The sequence below is a fragment of the Oryx dammah genome, unplaced genomic scaffold (genome assembly GCF_014754425.2).
Source record: "Oryx dammah isolate SB20612 unplaced genomic scaffold, SCBI_Odam_1.1 HiC_scaffold_2, whole genome shotgun sequence".
NCBI classification, from domain to species: Eukaryota; Metazoa; Chordata; class Mammalia; order Artiodactyla; family Bovidae; genus Oryx; species Oryx dammah.
The window spans coordinates 111,382,672-111,403,987 of NW_024070186.1; the positions used below are offsets into that span (position 1 = coordinate 111,382,672).

At 38.9% G+C, this 21,316-nt stretch overlaps 1 protein-coding gene across 2 annotated transcripts in view; it reads right to left on the reverse strand.

Annotated features, from left to right (window-relative positions):
• Positions 1-21,316, reverse strand: part of ADGRG7 (adhesion G protein-coupled receptor G7) — a 63,120-nt gene that overhangs the window by 27,094 nt on the left and 14,710 nt on the right. Inside the window, exons 2-8 of one of the 2 annotated variants that reach the window (XM_040225873.1) lie at positions 15,469-15,582; positions 14,320-14,424; positions 10,230-10,339; positions 7,093-7,242; positions 5,703-5,806; positions 1,372-1,511; positions 1,151-1,258 (exon numbers count right to left, since the gene is read on the reverse strand). In XM_040225873.1, the coding sequence (XP_040081807.1) occupies positions 1,151-1,258; positions 1,372-1,511; positions 5,703-5,806; positions 7,093-7,242; positions 10,230-10,339; positions 14,320-14,424; positions 15,469-15,582 (831 nt within the window). Of the gene's footprint in view, positions 1-1,150; positions 1,259-1,371; positions 1,512-5,702; positions 5,807-7,092; positions 7,243-10,229; positions 10,340-14,319; positions 14,425-15,468; positions 15,583-21,316 lie in introns of those variants that run through there. The other variant, XM_040225881.1, reaches the window with a different exon arrangement.

Genomic DNA, 21,316 nt, shown 5'->3' on the forward strand with positions numbered 1-21,316 from the left:
GCACGACAAGTTAGACATAAGAATTTCTAAAAGGTTATATGCACAATGATAAGGAGCTCATGATGAGCATCATACTAGGAGATAACTGAAAATTAGTGCTGCTATATGATGACTGTGTCAATTACATAAAACATCCCAAGGACAAGTCATGGGTACAATTCATGTACCATGAATTTAAGCCTGTGAGTACCATTCCACTAGTAAACATGGGCAAAGTTTATGACCTAGTACTTTTTTTTAAATACTATTTACCTTATTTTTATTTTTAATTGTCGTAAAATTCACATAACATAATATTGACCATATAGACCATTTTAATGTATAGTTTAGTCGTATGAAGTACATTCACATTATTGTGCAGCCAGTCTCTGGAACTCTTCATCTTGTAAAAATTAAACACTGTACCCATTAAAGAACTTTCTATTCCTTCTTCCACCCGGCCTCTGGCAACCACCATTCTAATTTGTCTCTATGAAACTGAGTACTCTAGATATCATATATAAGAAGAATCATATCATATTTGTTGGTTTGCTACTAGTTTATTTCACTTAACTTAATGTCCTCAAGTTTCACTCATGTTGTAGCATGTAATAATTCTGGAAACAGATGAGATAAAGCACTTTTCACACATTATACTGTTTCAGTTAACATTTTTTTGGCTGATAGTTTCTCAAAGGAAGGGTATATTTTTTCACAAAGAGGCTATATACTAAGTGACCTAGTAGTACAATGTGTGTGAAATACGTTGATTTTTTTTCATGAGGTTCTATTTATATTGTCCTATGATAGGATAAAATAGGAAACAGGAATAGCTGCTTGTGTGACCTAGTACTTTTTAAGTGTATTTTTAAGTATAACACTGAGCCATTTGGCTACATTTTTGGTGGAAAACAGATTGTGTTCATAAGCCAGAGCATTTCAATTCTATCACCCTCCAAGTGTTTTTGAAAAGAAAGACAGGGGGAAAAATCATCTCTGTGGCCTAGAATAATAGACTTGAGATTACCAAAATTTGTCAGAGCTCAAACATACTCACACACAAATTATTCAGTTTGTAACTTAAGTAAACATAATTTTTTGCTCAATGGATTTTAAGCTATTAATTCCATGAATTTGAGTACATTTTTCAAGTACGTAATTTGAGACCTACTTTTCGAGGTGTTGAGCAAGATCTGAAGTTCAGCCTGTTCATTGAGATTCAGTTTGTCTACATCTACATTTACACATGTGGAACCAGAAATCAGAGAATTGCTAGTTCCTATGAGAAGGAAAAAAGCAGAATTTTATAAAAGTCTACATTTTCATGAATAGAGCATATATTGGTAGCAGAATATTCTCTGCTATTACAAGAACTTAAAACAAACAGCTCACCTTTCAGTACAGTGAAGAGAACACCTGTAGACCCCTCCTTGCCTCCTGAAGAGACATTAACTGACCGTATTGCTATATTGGGTTCTACCACTGGCTGGTCGCCCAAAGACAAGGAATAAGTCTCCATTTGCCCAATAAGCCTGCATAGAAAAAAACGTTAACAACACACTATTATTGAGATTTGTTATAAAATCAGTTGTGTGTGTCCCACATTCCAGTGGAAAGGAATGCCCACAGAAGTCAAGCAATCACAATATTGGCACAATCCTGTAACAATGTCGATTTTTTTTAAAAATCAGAGTCTTACTTTGTTACATGTACTTTCTTCTTCTTTTTTTAAATTGATTCATGTTGATGTATGGCAGAAACCAACACAATATTGCAAAGCAACTATCCTTCAATTCAAAATAAATTAAAAAATGAAGTTATACAGGACATAGTTCCTGACCACGATGCAGTGAAACTACAAATGTACCATTAAGAATAGCCAAAATTTTTCTGGTAAACTTTCTAAGTCCAATAGGGTACCTTGGACTTAGATGCCAGAAAGCTGGAATTCCAGAAGGACAGATTTCCCAATAGAAACAGTCTTTGTTACGTTGGTCTCCTCATAAAAGGATGGCCCTGCCATGCCCTCCCATTGACCAGTCACATGATTCTGTTTCTCTAGTGTTGAGACTCAATATTCACTTATTGAACTCTCTCCTCTCACCCAGAGCCCACGGATTTCAAACCATTTAAGTGTTGACTTCTGAGGTGACAGTTCATAGGGAATTATGGAAGAGCAGAAACTGAGCTCATTGCCTCAGCTCTTAACTAAGCATTGCGGCTTTTCACAATGTTTGTTTTTACTCTGGATAAGTTTGGAGATAGAGTAGATGGACAATGGGAGGCAGTGGGGGAATTTGGTGTTCTCCAAAGACAAACTGGCTTAGACAGGAAAGAATCTGCCTGCAATGTGGGAGACCTGGGTTTGACCTCTGTGTCTGGAAGATTCCCTGAAGTAGGAATGGCAACCCACTCCAGTTTTCTTGCCTGGAGAATCCCATGGACAGAGGAGCCTGGTGGGCTACAGACCATGGGGTCACAAAGAGCTGGACATGACTGAGTGACTTTCACTTTCAAAGATAAGTCATAAGATTGTTTCTTTTTCCTGTTTTCCGTAAAAATATTTGCACTCTTTCTGTTCTTGACAAAACAAGATGTCTATGTCTAAGACAACTGGTTCAATCTAGCTTTCCCAGAAATAAAAGAATTTCATTAAAATGTAACTATTCTTCATTCTAAAACTTTATTCCTGCCATTAATATATATTTCCCCTTCCCCAAGTGACATTAAAAAAAGAAAATTTTAAATAATTAAAGAAATTTCATAAAGAGAATGTGGTAACCATTCATAAGGAAACAGTCAAGTAAAGTCATTATTTCGAAAGTTTTCCTTTCATAATACTATTTTCTGTAATTTTCAGCAATTCACACTATGTATTTCCCACTTAATGAATAACAGTGAAACTCTAGAGCTGCTTTCAACAGGAGGAACACCTAACAAAGCTCCAATCTGCTAGGAACATGATTCATTCAACCAACAGTATCTGTTGAGCATCCACTCAAAGCTCAGTACCTGTGAAACACTGGGCATACTAGGGAAGCTCCTTCAGGCCCTGAAGACAAACAGGAAAAGTGTGCTAGATGTGTGGGAGTGTTTGCCGTTTTTAAGGGTTGCTCTAGCCATGGCCATGTGAGGGGTTTATTCCTCCCATATTATTCTTTCTTCTTGTCATTATGATCAGATGATAGGTGGGTGCTGGTCAGGAGACCGGCCATCAGCCTGGTACAAATGAGTAGAAGCAACCAGATCCCCTTTCACTCAGGAATCTTACATGAGTGCAGCAGTTATATCAGAAAAGCCTGGCTCTAACAGGTTATTATGGCTGGCCCTCCTTATCTCAGGTTTCACATCCGTGGTTGGTTGAATCTGTCAATGTGGAGCCTCCTGCTGATACAAAGGGCCAACTACATCATTTCATATAAGGGACTTGGGCATCTGGGAATTCTGCTATCTGTCGGGAGCAGATAAGCTAAGAGAGAGTGTGGTCCTGGAACCAACCTCCCGTGTATACTGGGGAAAGACAGCATATCATTGTAAGGACAAACACAGATTTAAAATGAGAGGCTTAATTATTCCTATTGAAAATTCCTCCCCTGGGAATGAAAGAAGGGAAAATCAGAGTGAGATGCACCACGAAGGCTGGTGTCTATCAGGAGAATTTGCACTCTGGTCTCAGATCAATGGAAGAGTTGCCTCGAGGAACAATCTCCTTCCAAGGGAGACAGGAGAGAGAGTACCTCTGCTGGCAGGTCACCAAGATTTTTCCCCTGAGGAAAGCTAACAGGTTGGTGACCTGATCTTAGGGCTGGAAGCTGAAGATGAAAGTCTTATCTACATGAATAAAGACCTGAGTCCACAGCAGTTTATGCAAAAGATCACCTGGGAGAGGATAAACTGATAGCCCGTCATTAGAAAAATAAGTAGCCTAGAAATTCAGAATGGGAGGAAGGAGGGTCTGAGTGTATATCAATTCATATTTCAACACGTCTTATATTTAAATGTTTCATTTATTCCTTTACGCATCTTCTTTGATGCCATTTGGAATTTACACATAAATCACACAGCCTTTTTTTATCCTTCCATGCCAGAAGACAACAAAAATCATAACTGTTTATTGTTGAGACAGTGTTTTCGTCTGTCTCATGCCCTGTGATTTTTTTCAGCCGAATTCCACAATGGCTCTTTCCTCAGCCTTCTCACCAAAAACATCCACTCTTTCCCTTTGCCTCCAGCAAGACTGCAAACACACAGCCTCCAGCTCTGAAGGGAGTTCACTGAAGATAGACTCTGGATCTCATGGCTGCAACCTTCTCCAACTTCAAGAAAAGATGGGAGCATCTACACTGCCAGTGAGAAGGATCCAGACTCCTAGTGAAATCTGAAGTCATGAACTATACCAGTTCACTTGTTTACACCTCTACCACCGTCTCTCAGAAGTATAATCTTGTGAATGTTCTGTTTCCTGCTTTTGTGCCTTTTCCACTTTGGAGACTCAATACTAAATAGCTACTGGTCATAATTATTAGAGAACTGAGAACTACTTCTAGGAAATAATAGGTCATGCAAACAAAGATTGTGTACAAGAATGCTGATTGCTCAAAATATCAAAAGACCTGAAGCTATCTAAATGTTCAGCAGCAGAGAACTGCTTAAATAACAGTTCACTCATATTATGCAGTAATCTAAAATATGATATAGATGCATATGTATTTATATTAAGAAGATGTTTATAAGGTATTATAAAGTGACAAAAACAAGTTCTATATTTAAAAAACATGTAGAGACCTCCCTGGTGGTCCAGGGGGCATGGTTTCACTTTCCAGTGCAGTAATGTGGGTTCAATTCCTGGTCGGGAAGCTAAGAGCCCACATGCTATGTGGCCCAAAACCAAAACAGAAAACAGAAACAATACGGTAACAAATTCAACAAAAGACTTTAAAAAATAGCCCACATCAAAAAAAATCTTAAAAGAAAAATAGAGTATGTAGTAGGATATACACACACAGAGGAAAAAATCTTGAAGAATATATACCAACAGGTTAAGGTGAGACAATATTTAAAATTTCACTTCTCTACATAGTTTCTTTTTCTATAATGAGCATGCATATTTAATTAAATTTTTAAAGAATTAAGAAAACTATATAGAAGATAAAAACACATTGAATCCTAGTGAGAGACCTCTATGAATAAAGTACACAAGTTTTAGTATAAATGCACAACCAGAAGTAATCTGTGACACAGGAATCCAAAAGAGAGAAAACAGGCAGAGTTGGATCCTCTTTTTTTTTTTCTTTTTCAGTGTAGCCTTGGGAAAGCTAAAGAAAGTTTAATCAAACTACACTAGGATCTTGGGGAGAGCTGAACTAGGGTGGGGTTGGGGGTGCACGGGAGCTAGAAATGTGTGTTGCAAAGCTATGCTGTTATTTGCAGTTCTGTGCACTGAGAAAGGAGCTGAAAGAATTATGCCCACAGTGGTTCCTGGCCATGCCAAACTAAGGCTGGGAAAACAAGTCCTAATCTGAATCATCCCAGTTACTCTATATCCCAGGCCACAGCCACCCCTGCAATGAGGAGTTAGAAAGCTACAGCTTTAGTCCGCACTCCAGAGAATTAGCCATTTAGTGTATCCACGAGAGAAATATAGACACCTCTGTTAATGCTGTAACCTAGGAAAGTAAGCAGCACTGCATTAGATTTTCCTTCCAAACCGGAATTGTGCTTACGTTGCAAAGGTATCATCATTATCAGCAGTAGAAGCAGCTCTTTGAAAAACATCTTCACTAGCATCTAGAAGTTGACTCACTGTTGTCACAGCAACTTTTTTCGCCTGCCAGGAAGAAGGCATTGATTATCACAGAAGACACATTGCACACCATCATCATCATTATAGTTACCATGAATTATTACCATATCAAGTGGCACCATTGGTATGGTAATCTAGAGACATTTTTCAAAACTAAAGTTTTGAAAGTATTCTCTCCACCTAAGAAGGCAGAGAGAATAAAGGCAAGGCACAGTGAAAATATAAACTGAGTTAATTAGGAGGCTTAGGTCACTTCATAGCAAGGTGTTTCACAGAACCTCCACCCTCACCTCCAAGAGCACAAAAGCAGGTGCTTGGATACAGAAGCAGAAACAAAATAAGAAGAATACAGGGCTCTTTAAAACATTACAGTCCATAATACTTAATATAAGACCTTAATTATACTTACTCTAACTGTTAGTAACTATTAGGCTTAGTAAAATTATTTCGTTTTCTTAAAATTAAAAACACAGAAGTATGTCAGACACAATGTCTCCACACCTGATTACATTTTAACTGCCTTCGTTATGGATATTGACACCATTCTGTCCTTATGGGCTAAGCCTGTCATAAAGTCTACGTTTGGTGGTCATTATATTTCTTTCAATTCCATATTTATTAACTTGCAATTTGAATCCCACTTTCTTTCCAAAGGACCTCAGATAACAAAAAACCATTTTTTTAAAATAAACTATTTAAAAAGAATAGAATAAAACAGATGTTTTCAGGCCATGCTGATATCCAACTAGCAGATACTGGGTCCTTCCAGATTGGTGGTTTATAAACCCTGCTAGGCCAGTACCTAAACTGTGCCAATTGGTGAATGCTGCCTGCAGTTCTCATTTTCAGGTACCAGAGTTTAACAGGTTATGATATCAGAAATGTAAACTAGGCTCAATTTTTTGGAAAACCAAGACTAAAAATCAAATATGCTCAACAGAAAGGGATCCCAGTTTAAAACAGCATGATCCAAAGTGAGTTTCTTGGAACTCAAGTTATTTGAAATTGAATAGAGGTGAGAGGTCAAATATGATTGATAAACATATTACTAAAGTGAAATAGATTTGTTCATTCCAGGACTTTCCAGAAGATTTAACATGATAACCATTTGTGACTATCCCAAAAGAGAATATTTGGACAAGCAGCCCTTTTTTATCGATATTCCTTTGAACATCGCTCAGAGAGAGTGCTCTGCAAAATGGTTTTGAGCAACTAAAACCCTGACCAAGTCCATACTTTGTAGTAAGGAGTAGAGTTTGAAATGTCTTTCTTTGTTCCCCTCCCTTTTAAAAAAACCATATGAGTTTTACCTCAGATGAAGCATTTCTGGATGTGTTAAAAATCTGTCCAACTACTCTAGTAGCAGACATGATGTCCTCAGGAGTTAATTTACTGGCATTCGATGTTAAAATCTGGGCTTCATTAGAAATATTTTGAGACTGTGTTGAGATATTGACAATCTGTTAAAAGAAAAAAAAAAAAGCCCTAACTTGATAAACTATATCTGAACACTTTGCAAACAACACAGTTGAATAATTGACCTGGAACTGAATTGACCCTCAACCTCATGAACATCACATCCACTCCATTTTTCATTTTTGCTTTTTCCTTTGCATAAAGGACACAATACATGTAGGCCAGTGGCTTTCCCAGCCCTTTCTATTAATACTTGCCAGGATTAATTAATTAAGCCAGGTCAGGGCTCCTCAAGATATAACCCTTGGACCAATGGTGGTTCACTGATTGCTACAGAGTCTATAGGGAGATAAAAATAGAAACTGAAAGTGGTCAGAAACATAACAATTCTATGCTGTTGAATCTGATAATTTGTAAAATGGATTTTTATCCTATAAGCCTTTTTTGTTTTACTTTCCTAGTAATTCATTAGTATTTTACAAAATTATAGCCTGCAATGGGCTGGAAATTTTTTAAGCTGGCTTTGTAGCACATAGAGTTAGGGAAGTTAGGAAACCTCTCCAGGTACCAGTGAACCCCCAGGCTCTAGGTTGTGAGGCTAAACATATTAATCCATATTATCTTTAGTGGAGCCAAGTGTTAATACGTATGTGTCTGTGTGGCTTAGTTTTCACTAGATGGCAGCATCGTTGCAAAAATCAAACCAAGGTCACAGACTATTTACTCTTATGGAAGAGTCCGAAACAATGTCCAATCAGTAGAAACAAGGTTCTCATTCAATGGCCAGGTCTCTGCTATGTGTTAGGCATTTAACTAGATGTTTTATAGGTGTTATCACATTTAATATGCAAAACAATATTGCAAGTTGAGCACCCTCATTCCTATTTAAAGGCTTGGAGAGGTTATAGAGCTCACCCAAAGTTCATGCAGCTTACAAATGACAGAAATGATGATCAGAAACTGGCTTATCAGACTCCAGAACATGAAGGCTTTCCCCCAATCTGTGTGAAAGTTCAAGTGTTAGTCACTCAGTCATGTCTGACTCTGTGTGACCCCATGGACTGGGGCCCACCAGGCTCCTCTGTCCATGGGATTCTCCAGACAAGAATACTGGAGTGGGTTGCCATTCCGTTCTCCAAGGGGATCTTCCCAACCCAGGAATTGAACCTGTGTCTTTTGCATTGCAGGCAGATTCCTTACTGTCTGAGCCACACAACCTATGTGGTTGGCAGCCATCTCTACACTCTACCCTCATCCTCACCCACTCCCTTGCCCAACTGAGATTAGGGAGCCAGTGTGGTACAGTGTGGACTTTAAAGACCAGCTCCATCACTTTTTGGCTGTGGTTCACTGAGCAAAATAGGACACCCTCAGAGAGTTTCCTCTTCTATAGAATGAACATATCAATGCTGATCTATATAGTCGCTTTTAAAATTAAAATAACACATATAAAATGTTCAGCACAGTATTTAGCATGCAGTTAGCACTCAATAAGATAAAAGTGTGATTAGCTAGAATAATCTATAATATGAGAATAAAACTATAACTCACAGAGGTTGTGTGTGTGTTAGTCGCTCAGTCATGTCCAACTCTTCGCGACCCCATGGACTGCAGCCCACCAGGCTTCTCTGTCCATGGAATTCTCCAGGCAAGAATACTGGAGTGGATTGCCATTCCCTTCTCCAGAGGAACTTCCCAACCCAGGGATCGAACCCTGGTCTCCTGCATCACAAGCCGGTTCTTTACCATTTGAGCTACAGGTTATGTAAGGACTAAATGAGATAACACATGTAACATGCCTAGTGCCAAGAGGAACACAGAAAAATAAATTTCTTCTTCCTCCCCTTGCTCGATCCCAGGTGTTAACAATTCCTTGCATTTGCATTTGAGTATATCCTTAGTCAAAATAATCTAATTTGCATTAAAGAATAGTTAATTATATTTCCCACTTCACCTGCTCATGAATACAGCCCTGAGACCAGCCAGGTTCTGAACTTCCTGTTTCAAAGGGGTTTGGATCATAGTTTGTTTCTCTTTATTCTGATCCAAGAGACCATAAAATACCTTCCTTTTTGGTATCAAATGTTAGGTATCTATTTTCAGTCAAAACTTCAGTGGTCAAACATATGAGGCCATTTAAAAACTAGTTAAGGACTTAGGGAATGTCTTTTACACACTGCTATATTTAAAATGGATCACCAACAAGGACCTATTGTATAGAACATGGAACTCTGCTCAATGTTATGTGCCAGCCTGGATGGTAACAGGGTTTGGGGGGAAACGGATACATGTATATGTATGGCTGAGTCCCTTCACAGTTGACCTGAAACTACCACAACAGTTAATTGGCTATACCCCAATACAAAATGCTTTTGGTGCTAAAAGATAAAATTTTATTTTAAAATATACAATGCCAAAACTAAAGTGAGAAAAGACATATTTTCATTTTCTTTATAATATATATCAAATGTAAAATGCAGCTATTTAAAATACTGAAATAGTTCTAAAAAATAAAATATGCTATAAATTATCATTTGCTGACCTTTGCCAAACAAACATGTCCAACTGTCTGTTTTCACAAATGGATATCAACTTTAAAATATAAGGATAGTTTCAGTTACTGCCGCTGCTGCTAAGTCGCTTCAGTCTTGTCCGACTCTGTGCGACCCCATAGATGGCAGCCCACCAGGCTCCCCCGTCCCTGGATTCTCCAGGCAAGAACACTGGAGTGGGTTGCCATTTCCTTCTCCAATGCATGAAAGTGAAAAGTGAAAGGGAAGTTGCTCAGTCGTGTCTGAATCTTAGCAACCCCATGGACTACAGCCCACCAGGCTTCTCCGCCCATGGGATTTTCCAGGCAAGAGTACTGGAGTGGGGTGCCATTGCCTTCTCCGAGTTTCAGTTACTAGTCTTTGCTATTTCTAGTATGAGAGTTTTGAAAGCATTGGTTTGGCATCAAGTATCTGAAGAACAGAGTATGTACAGTCTGAACTTTTTTCCCATTGCCCATCTCATGGAATATATAGCCTACCTGCTTTTCCAGGGTTTCCAGATTTTGATTACAATTTCCTATTGTCACATTTTGTAATTTTATCTCTCCATTTTCAAGACTGCACTGCCGAATTGCCAATGGATTGCCCGCTTTAATAAAAAGAAACAGCAGGGAGGGATAAATTATGATTATGGGATTAACAAGTACATATTACCATATGTAAAATAGATTAAAAGAAACAAAAGTTTATTGTTTAGCACTGGAAACTATATTCAATGTATTGTAATAACCTACAATGGAAAAGAAACCAAAAAAGAATATACATACACATATTCTTAGTTGCTCAGTCATGTCCAACTCTTAGCGACCTCATGGACGGCAGCACGCAAGGCTCCTCTGTCCATGGGGATTCTCCAAGCAAGAATACTAGAGTGGGTTGCCATGCCCTCCTCCATGGGATCTTCCCAGCCCAGGGATTGAACCCAGTTCTCCCTCATTGCAGACGGATTCTTTACCATCTGAGCTACCACAGAAGCCCCTCTGCCCACATATATATATCTGAATCACTTTGCTATATATCTGAAACTAACACAATATTGTTAATCAACTATACTTCAATTTTAAAGAAAGAATACTTGGAAAAATGAAAGCAACCACCTGCTCCAGTACACATAACCCCTTCGCAATATGATTTTACTGCTCCTCCCATCAAGAAGTGAAGTCTGTTCCTCCATTTCCTGAATCTCCCTTTGATCAACAAAATGTGGTAGAAATAACACTGTTTGATTTCCAAAGCCTAGATCAGAAACACTGTCCTGAGACCATCATATAAGGAAGCAGGTCTAATCTACTGGAGGGTGAAAGGCCATGTGGAAGAGACCTGAAGACCTCCAGCCAACAGGCAGCACCAAAGCTTCATGTCAGTAAGATCATCTTAAACCTTCCAGCACAATCCAGCTGCCACAGTCAACTCACAGGACTATGAAGAGCTTATATCTTTATTGCTGTCAGCCAGTAAGTTTGGGATATTTTTATACACAGCAAGGGAAATGTGAATCAGCCAGCCACTGCATGAATATTTCAGGCAGATACCACTTGTCTAGATTTTTAAATCTGGAATTCAAAAGATCAATCAACTATTTTCTTCCTTTGAAGTCTGCAAGGAAGGTTTGCCTTCCAAAAATGAGGGACATAAGGGCATTGAATTGGATATGACAGACTAGTTGGAGAGACCTGAAACAACGTGAAAAATTCCTCCTAGAAACTGAATTATATGGGCTTCCCTGATTGCTCAGTAGGTAATGAATCCACCTGCAATGCAAGAGACCCTGGTTCAATTCCTGGGTTGGGAAGATCTGCTGGAGAAGGGATAGGCTGCCCATTCCAGTACTGTTGGGCTTCCCTTGTGGCTCAGCTGGTAACGAATCTGCCTGCAATGTGAGAGACCTGGGTTTGATCCCTAGGTAGGAGGATCCCCTGGAGAAGGGAAAGGATACTCACTACAGTATTCTGGCCTGGAGAATTCCATGGACTGAATAGATACTGAATTCTATAGTGATCTTTCATCTTTACCCAAATCTGGGTGACACGTGAAAGGCAAAGAGTTCTACCGTTTTTGCAGCATCTACAGAGTATGTTACTGGCTCTCAATAAATCATCAGGTTTATTTCCTAGGATTATCACCTGAGCCTTGGCATCTCAATGTCCTTCTCTGGCTAGTACTTAAGAGGATGTAAATAGATAAAATCACTACCAGTTGTCTTTAGTGGGACAGCTGATCAGTAGGTGAACTCTTAGGACAGCTTTGGGTAGCTGCATAAGGGGCAACAACTAGAAACACAAAAACTAGAGGTTGCTCCTACAACACTTAAAGCAGAAGGTTAAATTCACTCTTATATGATCACTCCACTTCTACTCTATGGCATAATGAAAATTTTAAACATTTATGTAGGATATTATTTTTTATGTGGCCATAGTTCAAATGCATCTTTTCCTCTATATTACTTACAAGTATGAACCTATCCACTCAAAATCATTAAAAGTATTTTGGTTATTTGCTATATAAAGCCAAATTAATTAGAAGTAATTATTAACATAATACTAAAACTCTGAGAGTTGGTGATGAACAGGGAGGCCTGGCGTGCTGCGATTCATGGCGTCGCAAAGAGTCAGACATGACTGAGCGACTGAACTGAACTAAAAAGCAAATTTACTAATTGTTGACATCTATACCATTTTTTAAAATTTATTTATTTTTAATTGAAGGATAATTGCTTTACAATATTTTGTCGGTTTCTGCCATACATCAACATGAATCAGCTGTAGGTATACATATGTCCCCTCCCTCTTGAACCTCCCTTCCTAGAACTCTATATATTTAAATTATTTTATGGGCTCAATCTGAAATTCAAAGATAAGTGTAACAAACATTTTCATACTAATTACTAAGAAAAGAAAAATATATAACCAAGTGAAAGGTGGTGATTCTCTTGTTCCAATAATGTAATATATTTCAAGCAATTGTGATATCCCTTGATGGGTATGTAACTGATATTTTTACTCTTCTCAATTCAATAGCACAGTTATTTTTTGTAGCCACCTCTCTTTTGTAAATTATAGTGAAATATTTAAGATGTAAAAAACATAAAAATTAAGACATAAGTATGTATCTGTTGACATATCATTGGAAGTAAAGACCAATATAGTTGAAGCTCCTCTTTTACCTCTGAGCTCTTATCAAGAAGCTAGAAGGAACTATGTAAAGAACAGAATAATGAATACTTGAGTACGTGTGATATATGTGGGCAGAGGCAATTTAGATTCAGCAAATGGAATGCTGGTCTCAATAATCTCTTCAAATAAAGCAAAGAAAGGCATCAGAAAGAGCAGTACATGTAATTTAGTTAGTGCTTCAAAGGGTACTTGACACACATAGAGATCAATATCTAAATAAAATGTGAAAATTTTCTCAGTTTCATAATTGGCAGAAGTTCAATCAAACCCGTTCATGAACAAGCTAGAGTTAGTTACTGTGATATGAGTCTGCAGGGAGTGAATGATGACCCACAGGAAGGTACGAGAGGCAGGAGGGCTAGTCAGACAAAAATCAATGCAAACTAAGAGCTGTTAAAACACTTAGGGAAATGATGTGGCACAGTGGGAGTCAGGAAAGGAGTCCATGAATTCAAAGGGCCACCCTTAGAAGATATTACCCAATCTGGCACTAAAATCACATATATCATCAAAATCCTGGAGATCATCAGGAAGCATATTAGAAATAGAAAATATCATTTGCTCCTTTATTCTTGGAAAGCCTTTGTGCAAAAAACATTGTCACACTTCAGGAAAGGTATGCTGAAGCTAGAGAATGTTCCCAGATGGAAACCTAAAATATTCAAACAGGTGAAAGACTACTAGTTGGACAGACTCAACTTCATTTCTACCTAGAAAGATGAAGTCTCAAAGTAGATATGGTATAAATCCACAGTCCAGCTAATCTTTAAAACTGAGATAAATTTATGTAACTGAGAGAACAGATCTCAACTTGGTCAAACTCCAGGAGATGGAGGGGGCCTCAAGAATAAATCAATTGAAAAAGAATTAAAAGGAATTTACTACTGATCTATCTGTCCTGGGTGTTCTTTGGAAGGAATGATGCTAAAGCTGAAACTCCAATACTTTGGCCACCTCATGCAAAGAGTTGACTCATTGGAAAAGACTCTGATGCTGGGAGGGATTGGGGGCAGGAAGAGAAGGGGACGACAGAGGATGAGATGGCTGGATGGCATCACTGACTCAGTGGACACGAGTTTGAGTAAACTCCTGGAGTTGGTGATGGACAGGGAGGCCTGGCATGCTGCAATTCATGGGGTCACAAAGAGTTGGACATGACTGAGCAACTGAACTGACTGACTGACTGATCTATATTTTAGTTTTTAGGAAAATAGAATTACGTGAGTTAACACCCAAAACTCTGAACGCTGGCATCATGAAAGGGAGACAATTCCTTCAACAAAATCTTCCCTGATGCCTCTTTCAGGGATCTAAAACTAGTTGGAGAGATGATAGGTATGATCCTGCATAGCAATTCATATGCCTAGACAGAGGAGATGCTTGGGAAAGCACATACCATTTACAGTGTTCTTGTCACATACTTGCAAGGAAGATCCATATCTTCCCACAGGAATTCTGTTAAAAGTAAAACTCCCGTAGGTACTGTTTTCACAGAAATTAACTGTAATGGAAAGAAAAATATTTTTGAATCATAAATTCATCATTATCAAAATTTTTTCATCATTAATTTTCATCATTTTTCTTTCTGAATTTCAAACCAGATTAAAACCAAAGTTCAAAACCTATAGAGTGTAATTTGAAGGGTAACAGAAGGCTTATAGGCCTCACTGACCACCCAGCAACTACATATTTTAAGTTACTACCATTACAGTAACTAGTACATTATATAACAGGTTCAGTTAAAATGTGCACAATATATAAGTCAGTATAGGTAGGATGTGAGCACTAACACATCAGAAAGGATAGTGTATTACATTAGTTGGAATCTTGAAAATCAAAGATATAGAGCCAACACGGGCAAAGGGACCGAGGGTGGAGGTTAAAGCAAACAGCCAAAGGCATGGGTTTCTGTGGGGGTGTACCTTGGCTGTTCAGAATGTTGTAAATTATTGGAGTGAGTTCTAAGCCTCTGAATCCTTAGCAGGCAGCATGAAGTGTGTAGAGTGCTGGGAAGCACACTGCAGATCAAGAAGTGCTTTTAACTTTGATTCTGAGATACTATTGAGTGAAGTCAAGCCATTGATTTAATAACATCTCTCCAAGAGAAAGGTAGAAAAAAAACAAAAACTTCACCTAAGTAGATATTTGGACAAGTAGATGCATCTTGACTTCAGAAAAGTTAAATATGTTAGAATTATGATATTTGAAATGGTGTAACATGGCATATTACCATTTGAAAGGACCTGGGAAAGCCATATTACCCATTGCCCTATAGTAGACGCTGCAGTCAGAAAGAAAAGCAACCATTAGTTTTACAGAGAAACATGACAGTTGGAAAAGAAAGGCAGTGTACTGAACATACAGGTAAATAGCACAAGAAAACTCAGTTTTCACTCTTCAGCTAATAAGAACATCTTAAATTCGTGATCATTATGCCCATTGTTACTATAGCAATTAACAGGAGCTTTGAGAAGCTTTGCTGCTGTCCTTAGAAACATAAGATTCACCTAAATCTCACACCCTAGTGTTATCCCAAGTAACTTACTGATTGTACATCTCAGTCCTTGCCACTCTTCTGGACAAATGCACCTGCCATTTTGCCAGGTTCCACCATTCTTGCAGAACTCTATAGGGGTGCTTGACGTAGGGGTAACTGTTCCTAAAGAAACAATAAATAACAGAATAGTATATGAACTGGCTGATTAGTTTCCTTTTTGGGGTCTGTGGCCTTTGATTTCTATATGTAAAATCACTATTTAGCTGAAAAATATTCTTTGTAATATGATCAAAAAAACAGAGAATTTACACAGGATATACAATGCTTACTAGATGCTATGGATAACAATAACAACAACAAAAAACATATTTCAAAGATATAACACCCTGTCCAAGGAGATTTGAATCTACTGAAGGAAACAGGAGGTTATGTCAATAGATTAGATAGATATAGTCGAACCATTTCAATGCAGATTTACAAGTGCTATAAGAACTCAGAAGAGAGATGAAGACAGAGGCAGACCATCCAGGAAAGACTGGTAACTATTCCAGAGAAGAGGGGATGTTTTTAGCATCAGGTTTTAAGACTAAATCTAGAAAAGTCAGATAAAATGTAGGCAGGATACAAAGAACAAAAAATTCAAAAACACGGAAAGTTCTGATGTGTCCAAGTACAGAGAAAAGCCTGACACATCAGGAGCATTGGTTCTTTGTGGATCAACAACAGAACATAAGCGGCACTGTAAGCAGCTTTATAGACCAAGCTGAAAAGATTTAGTCCTGCAGGAGCCTGGGGCAGGCGGTGGGGGAGGGGGGAGATCTTAAAACAAGGAGTAACATCATAAGAAATGTTTTTTAGGAAGACACCTCAAGCAGTATGGGAAATGATTGAGGCTGGAGGCAAAGGAGACCAGCTAAATGAGAACCTGATCGAAAACAGTGGCTCTAAGGAAGTTAGGGATCAATCAGCTCAGGAGCACTCCTGAGACAGGATTTGGATCTAGTGACTGGTTATTTTGAGCTGGGGACACTGGGACTCTAAACCTAAACCAAAAGACAGGGTAGATGGTGAACAAATTAACCAAGCTTAAGAATACAGGAGGCAGAGTTCTGGTCCAATAATGACAGTGTTCAGTTCAGTTCAGTCGCTCAGTCATGTCTGACTCTTTGCGACCCCATGAATGGTAGCATGCCAGGCCTCCCTGTCCATCACCAACTCCCGGAGTTCACTCAGACTCACGTCCATCGAGTCCGTGATGCCATCCAGCCATCTCATCCTCAGTCGTCCCCTTCTCCTCCTGCCCCCAATCCCTCCCAGCATCAGAGTCTTTTCCAATGAGTCAACTCTTCACATGAGGTGGCCAAAGTACTGGAGTTTCAGCTTTAGCATCATTCCTTCCAAAGAAATCCCAGGGCTGATCTCCTTTAGAATGGACTGGTTGGATCTCCTTGCAGTCCAAGGGACTCTCAAGAGTCTTCTCCAACACCACAGCTCAATAGCATCAATTCTTCGGGGCTCAGCCTTCTTCACAGTCCAACTGTCACATCCATACATGACTACAGGAAAAACCATAGCCTTGACTAGATGGACCTTAGTCAGCAAAGTAATGTCTCTGCTTTTGAATATACTATCTAGGTTGGTCATAACTTTTCTTCCAAGGAGTAAGTGTCTTTTAAATTCATGGCTGCAGTCACCATCTGCAGAGATTTGGAAGCCCAAAATATTAAAGTCGGACACTGTTTCGACTGTTTCCCCATCTATTTCCCATGAAGTGATGGGACCGGATGCCATGATCTTTGTTTTCTGAATGTTGAGCTTTAAGCCAACTTTTTCACTCTCCAGTTTCACTTTCATCAAGAGGCTTTTGAGTTCCTCTTCACTTTCTGCCATAAGGGTGGAGTCTTCTGTATATCTGAGGTTATTGATATTTCTCCCGGCAATCTTGATTCCAGCTTGTGTTTCTTCCAGCCCAGCATTTCTCATGATGTACTCTGCATATAAGTTAAATAAGCAGGTGACAATATACAGCCTTAATGTACTCCTTTTCCTATTTGAAACCAGTCTGTTGTCCAAGGAGCAGTGGCTGCGCGGGCATAGGAGGGCCTAGAGGAGCTATCCCATATTGAAGGTCAGGAAGGGCGGCGGTGAGGAGATACCCTTTGTCCAAGGTAAGAAGCAGTAGCTGTGCTTTGCTGGAGCAGCCGTGAAGAGATACCCCACACCCAAGGTAAGAGAAACCCAAGTAAGATGGTAGGTGTTGCAAGAGGGCTTCAGAGGGCAGACACACTGAAACCATAATCACAGAAAACTAGTCAATCTAATCACACTAGGACCACAGCCTTGTCTAACTCAATGAAACTAAGCCATGCCCGCGGGGCAACCCAAGATGGGTGGAAAGGTCTGACAGAATGTGGTCCACTGGAGAAGGGGATGGCAAGCCACTTCAGTACTGAGAACCCCATGAGCAGTATGAAAAGGCAAAATGATAGGATACTGAAAGAGGAACTCCCCAGGTTAGTAGGTGCCCAACACGCTACTGGAGATCAGTGGAGAAATAACTCCAGAAAGAATGAAGGGATGGAGCCAAAGCAAAAACAATACCCAGCTGTGGATGTGACCGGTGATAGAAGCAAGGTCTGATGCTGTAAAGAGCAATATTGCATAGCAACCTGGAATGTCAGGTCCATGAATCAAGGCAAATTGGAAGTGGTCAAACAAGAGATGGCAAGATTGAATGTCGACATTCTAGGAATCAGCGAACTAAAATGGACTGAAATGGGTGAATTTAACTCAGATGACTATTATATCTACTACTGCGAGCAGGAATCCCTCAGAAGAAATGGAGTAGCCATCATGGTCAACAAAAGAGTCTGAAATGCAGTACTTGGATGCAATCTCAAAAACGAATGATGGTGTAGATGGTACCATATTAATCATCCTACAAGTGACAGTTTAAAACTCTGGACAAAAATTTTAAAATAACTAATTGAGGACATTGGACAGCAATAAAAAACAGAGAGAAACTGAAGTCTATCACACAATGGAGTATTACTCAGCCATTAAAAAGAATACATTTGAATCAGTTCTGATGAGATGGATGAAACTGGAGCCAATTATACAGAGTGAAGTGAGCCAGAAAGAAAAACACCAATACAGTATACTAACACATATATATGGAATTTAGGAAGATGGCAATGATGACCCTGTATGCAGGACAGCAAAAAAGACACAGATGTGTATAGCGGACTTTTGGACTCAGAGGGAGAGGGAGAGGGTGTGATGATTTGAGAGAATGGCATTGAAACATGTATAATAACATGTAAGAATCGAAATGCCAGTCTATGTCTGATGCAGGATATGACACGCTTGGGGCTGACGCGCGGGGATGACCCAGAGAGATGTTGTGGGGAGGGGGGTGGGAGGGGGGTTCATGTTTGGGAACGCATGTACACCTGTGGTGGATTCATGTCAATCTATGCCAAAACCAATACAGAATTGTAAAGTAAAAATTAAAAATAAATAAATTAATTAAAAAAAAAAAAAAAACAAGTTTATAGAGTTCCCCAGTCTGTATAGCAGGAGTGGCTGAAACACCAGAAGAAAGCTACAATCTTAATGGGTGAAAGTATGAAGATCTGGGGTTACCACACAATTGGAAATTGAAGGGAGATGGCCCAGAAAGGAAGGAGCTATATAGAAGGGAGACACAAAGTCTGGCTGTAAATTCCCCTCAAATCTGAAGAAAACATATGTTTTAAAAAATAAATGGAGTTTCTAGGACATGTGGGAAAATATCAAGAAGTCTAATCTGTAAGCAAATAGAGTCCCAGAAAGGGAGATGAGAAGGAATAGAGCAGATAAATATCTGAAGGAATAATGGTTGAAACTTCTTAAACTTGATTCAAAAAATTCAGTAAAGCCACAAGCAAAATAAACATGGGGGAAACCACATTTAGACACATCATGGTAAAACTGCTAAAACTCAAAAATAAGGAGAAAATCCTGAAAGCAACCAACTACCAATCCAGACAGTTTTACTGCTGAGTTAGGGTAGAAATAATACCCATCTTATATAAATTCTTTTGGAAAATAGAGAAAGGGAGAAACTTCCCAAATGATATTATAAAGCCAGGATAACTCTGATACCAAAATCTGACAAAAACATCATAAGGAAAAACAAATTACAGACCAATAAACTTCATTTATACAGATGCCAAAACCTTTTTGAAATAGTAGCAAATCAGATCCAGCAGTATATAAAAGTGACAATCCATCATGACAAAGTGAGATTTATACCAGGAGTGCAAAGTTGGCTTAACAGTAGAAAATCAATTATTTAATTCACTATGTGTTAGAATAGAGGGGGAAGACCATATAGTCATTTCAATAATCATCAATTCAAAAATCATTTCAATAAAGGGGGCAAAAAACACCTGACATATTTTTTTAAACTCTCAGCAAATAGGGAATAAAAGGGAGCTTCTTCAAACTGATAAAAAAAATCATCTATGAAGAACCTGCCTCTAACATCAAACTTAATAGTGTAATGTTAGATGCTTTTTGGACTTTCTGGGTGGACCAATGGTAAAGAATCCTCCTGGCAATGCAGGAGATGAAGGTTTGATTGCTGGGTCAGGAAGATCACTTGGACTAGGAAATAACAATCCACTCCAGTATTCTTGCCTGGAAAGTCTGGACAGAAGAGGCTGGAGGGCTACAGTCCTTAGGGTCACAGCGTGGCACGACTGAGCATGCCTGCACATTGAACACTTTCACCCCTAAGATTGACAGAAAATAGTTTAATATAACTGCTATAACCACTTTTATTCAACATTGGGCTGAAGATGCTGACCAGTGATATGAGTATGAAAGAGGAATAAAAACCATAAAGAAAAGAAGTAGAACTGTCTTCCGTTGCAGAGGACATCATCAAATACAAAGAAAATCCCAAGGTGTCTCAAAAAAAACACTACTAGAAGAAGCAATCCCACTGCTGGGCATAGACACTGAGGAAACCAGAATTGAGAGACACGAGTACCCCAATGTTCACTGCAGCACTGTTTATAATAGCCAGGACATGGAAGCAACCTAGATGCCCATCAGCAGATGAATGGATAAGAAAACCGTGGTACATATACACAATGCAGTATTACTCAGCCATTAAAAGAATACATTTGAATCAGAACTAATGAGGTAAATGAAACTGGAGCCTATTATACAGAGTGAAGTAAGCCAGAAAGAAAAACACTAATACAGTATACTAATGCATATATATGGAATTTAGAAAGATGGTAACGATAACCCTGTATGCGAGACAGCAAAAGAGACACAGATGTATAGAACAGTCTTTTGGACTCTCTGGGAGAGGGAGAGGGTGGGATGATTTGGGAGAATGGCACTGAAACATGTATACTATCATATGTGAAACGAATCGCCAGTCCAGGTTCGATGCGCGATACAGGATGCTCGGGGCTGGTGCACTGGGATGACCCAAAGGGATGGTACGGGGAGGGAGGTGGGAAGGGGGTTCAGGATGGGGAACACATGTATACTCGTGGCGGATTCATGTTGCTGTATGACAAAACCAATACAATATTGTAAAGTAATTAGCCTCCAATTAAAATAAATTTATATTAAAAAAACAAAAATATAATAAATGAAGCTATATTTATTTCCACATGCTAGCATTAAATAATCGGAAAAAAATTATTAAATCATTTTCATTCAAATTAGCTTAAAACTCATAAAATTTTTGGAAATAAATTTAACAAAAATGTGTGCAAGACATCATTACTGAAAGAAATTTTAATGAGTCTAAATAAGGGGCTTCCCTGGTGGCTTAATAGTAAAGAATCCACCTGCCAACGTAGGAAACATGGGTTCCACCCCTGGTCTG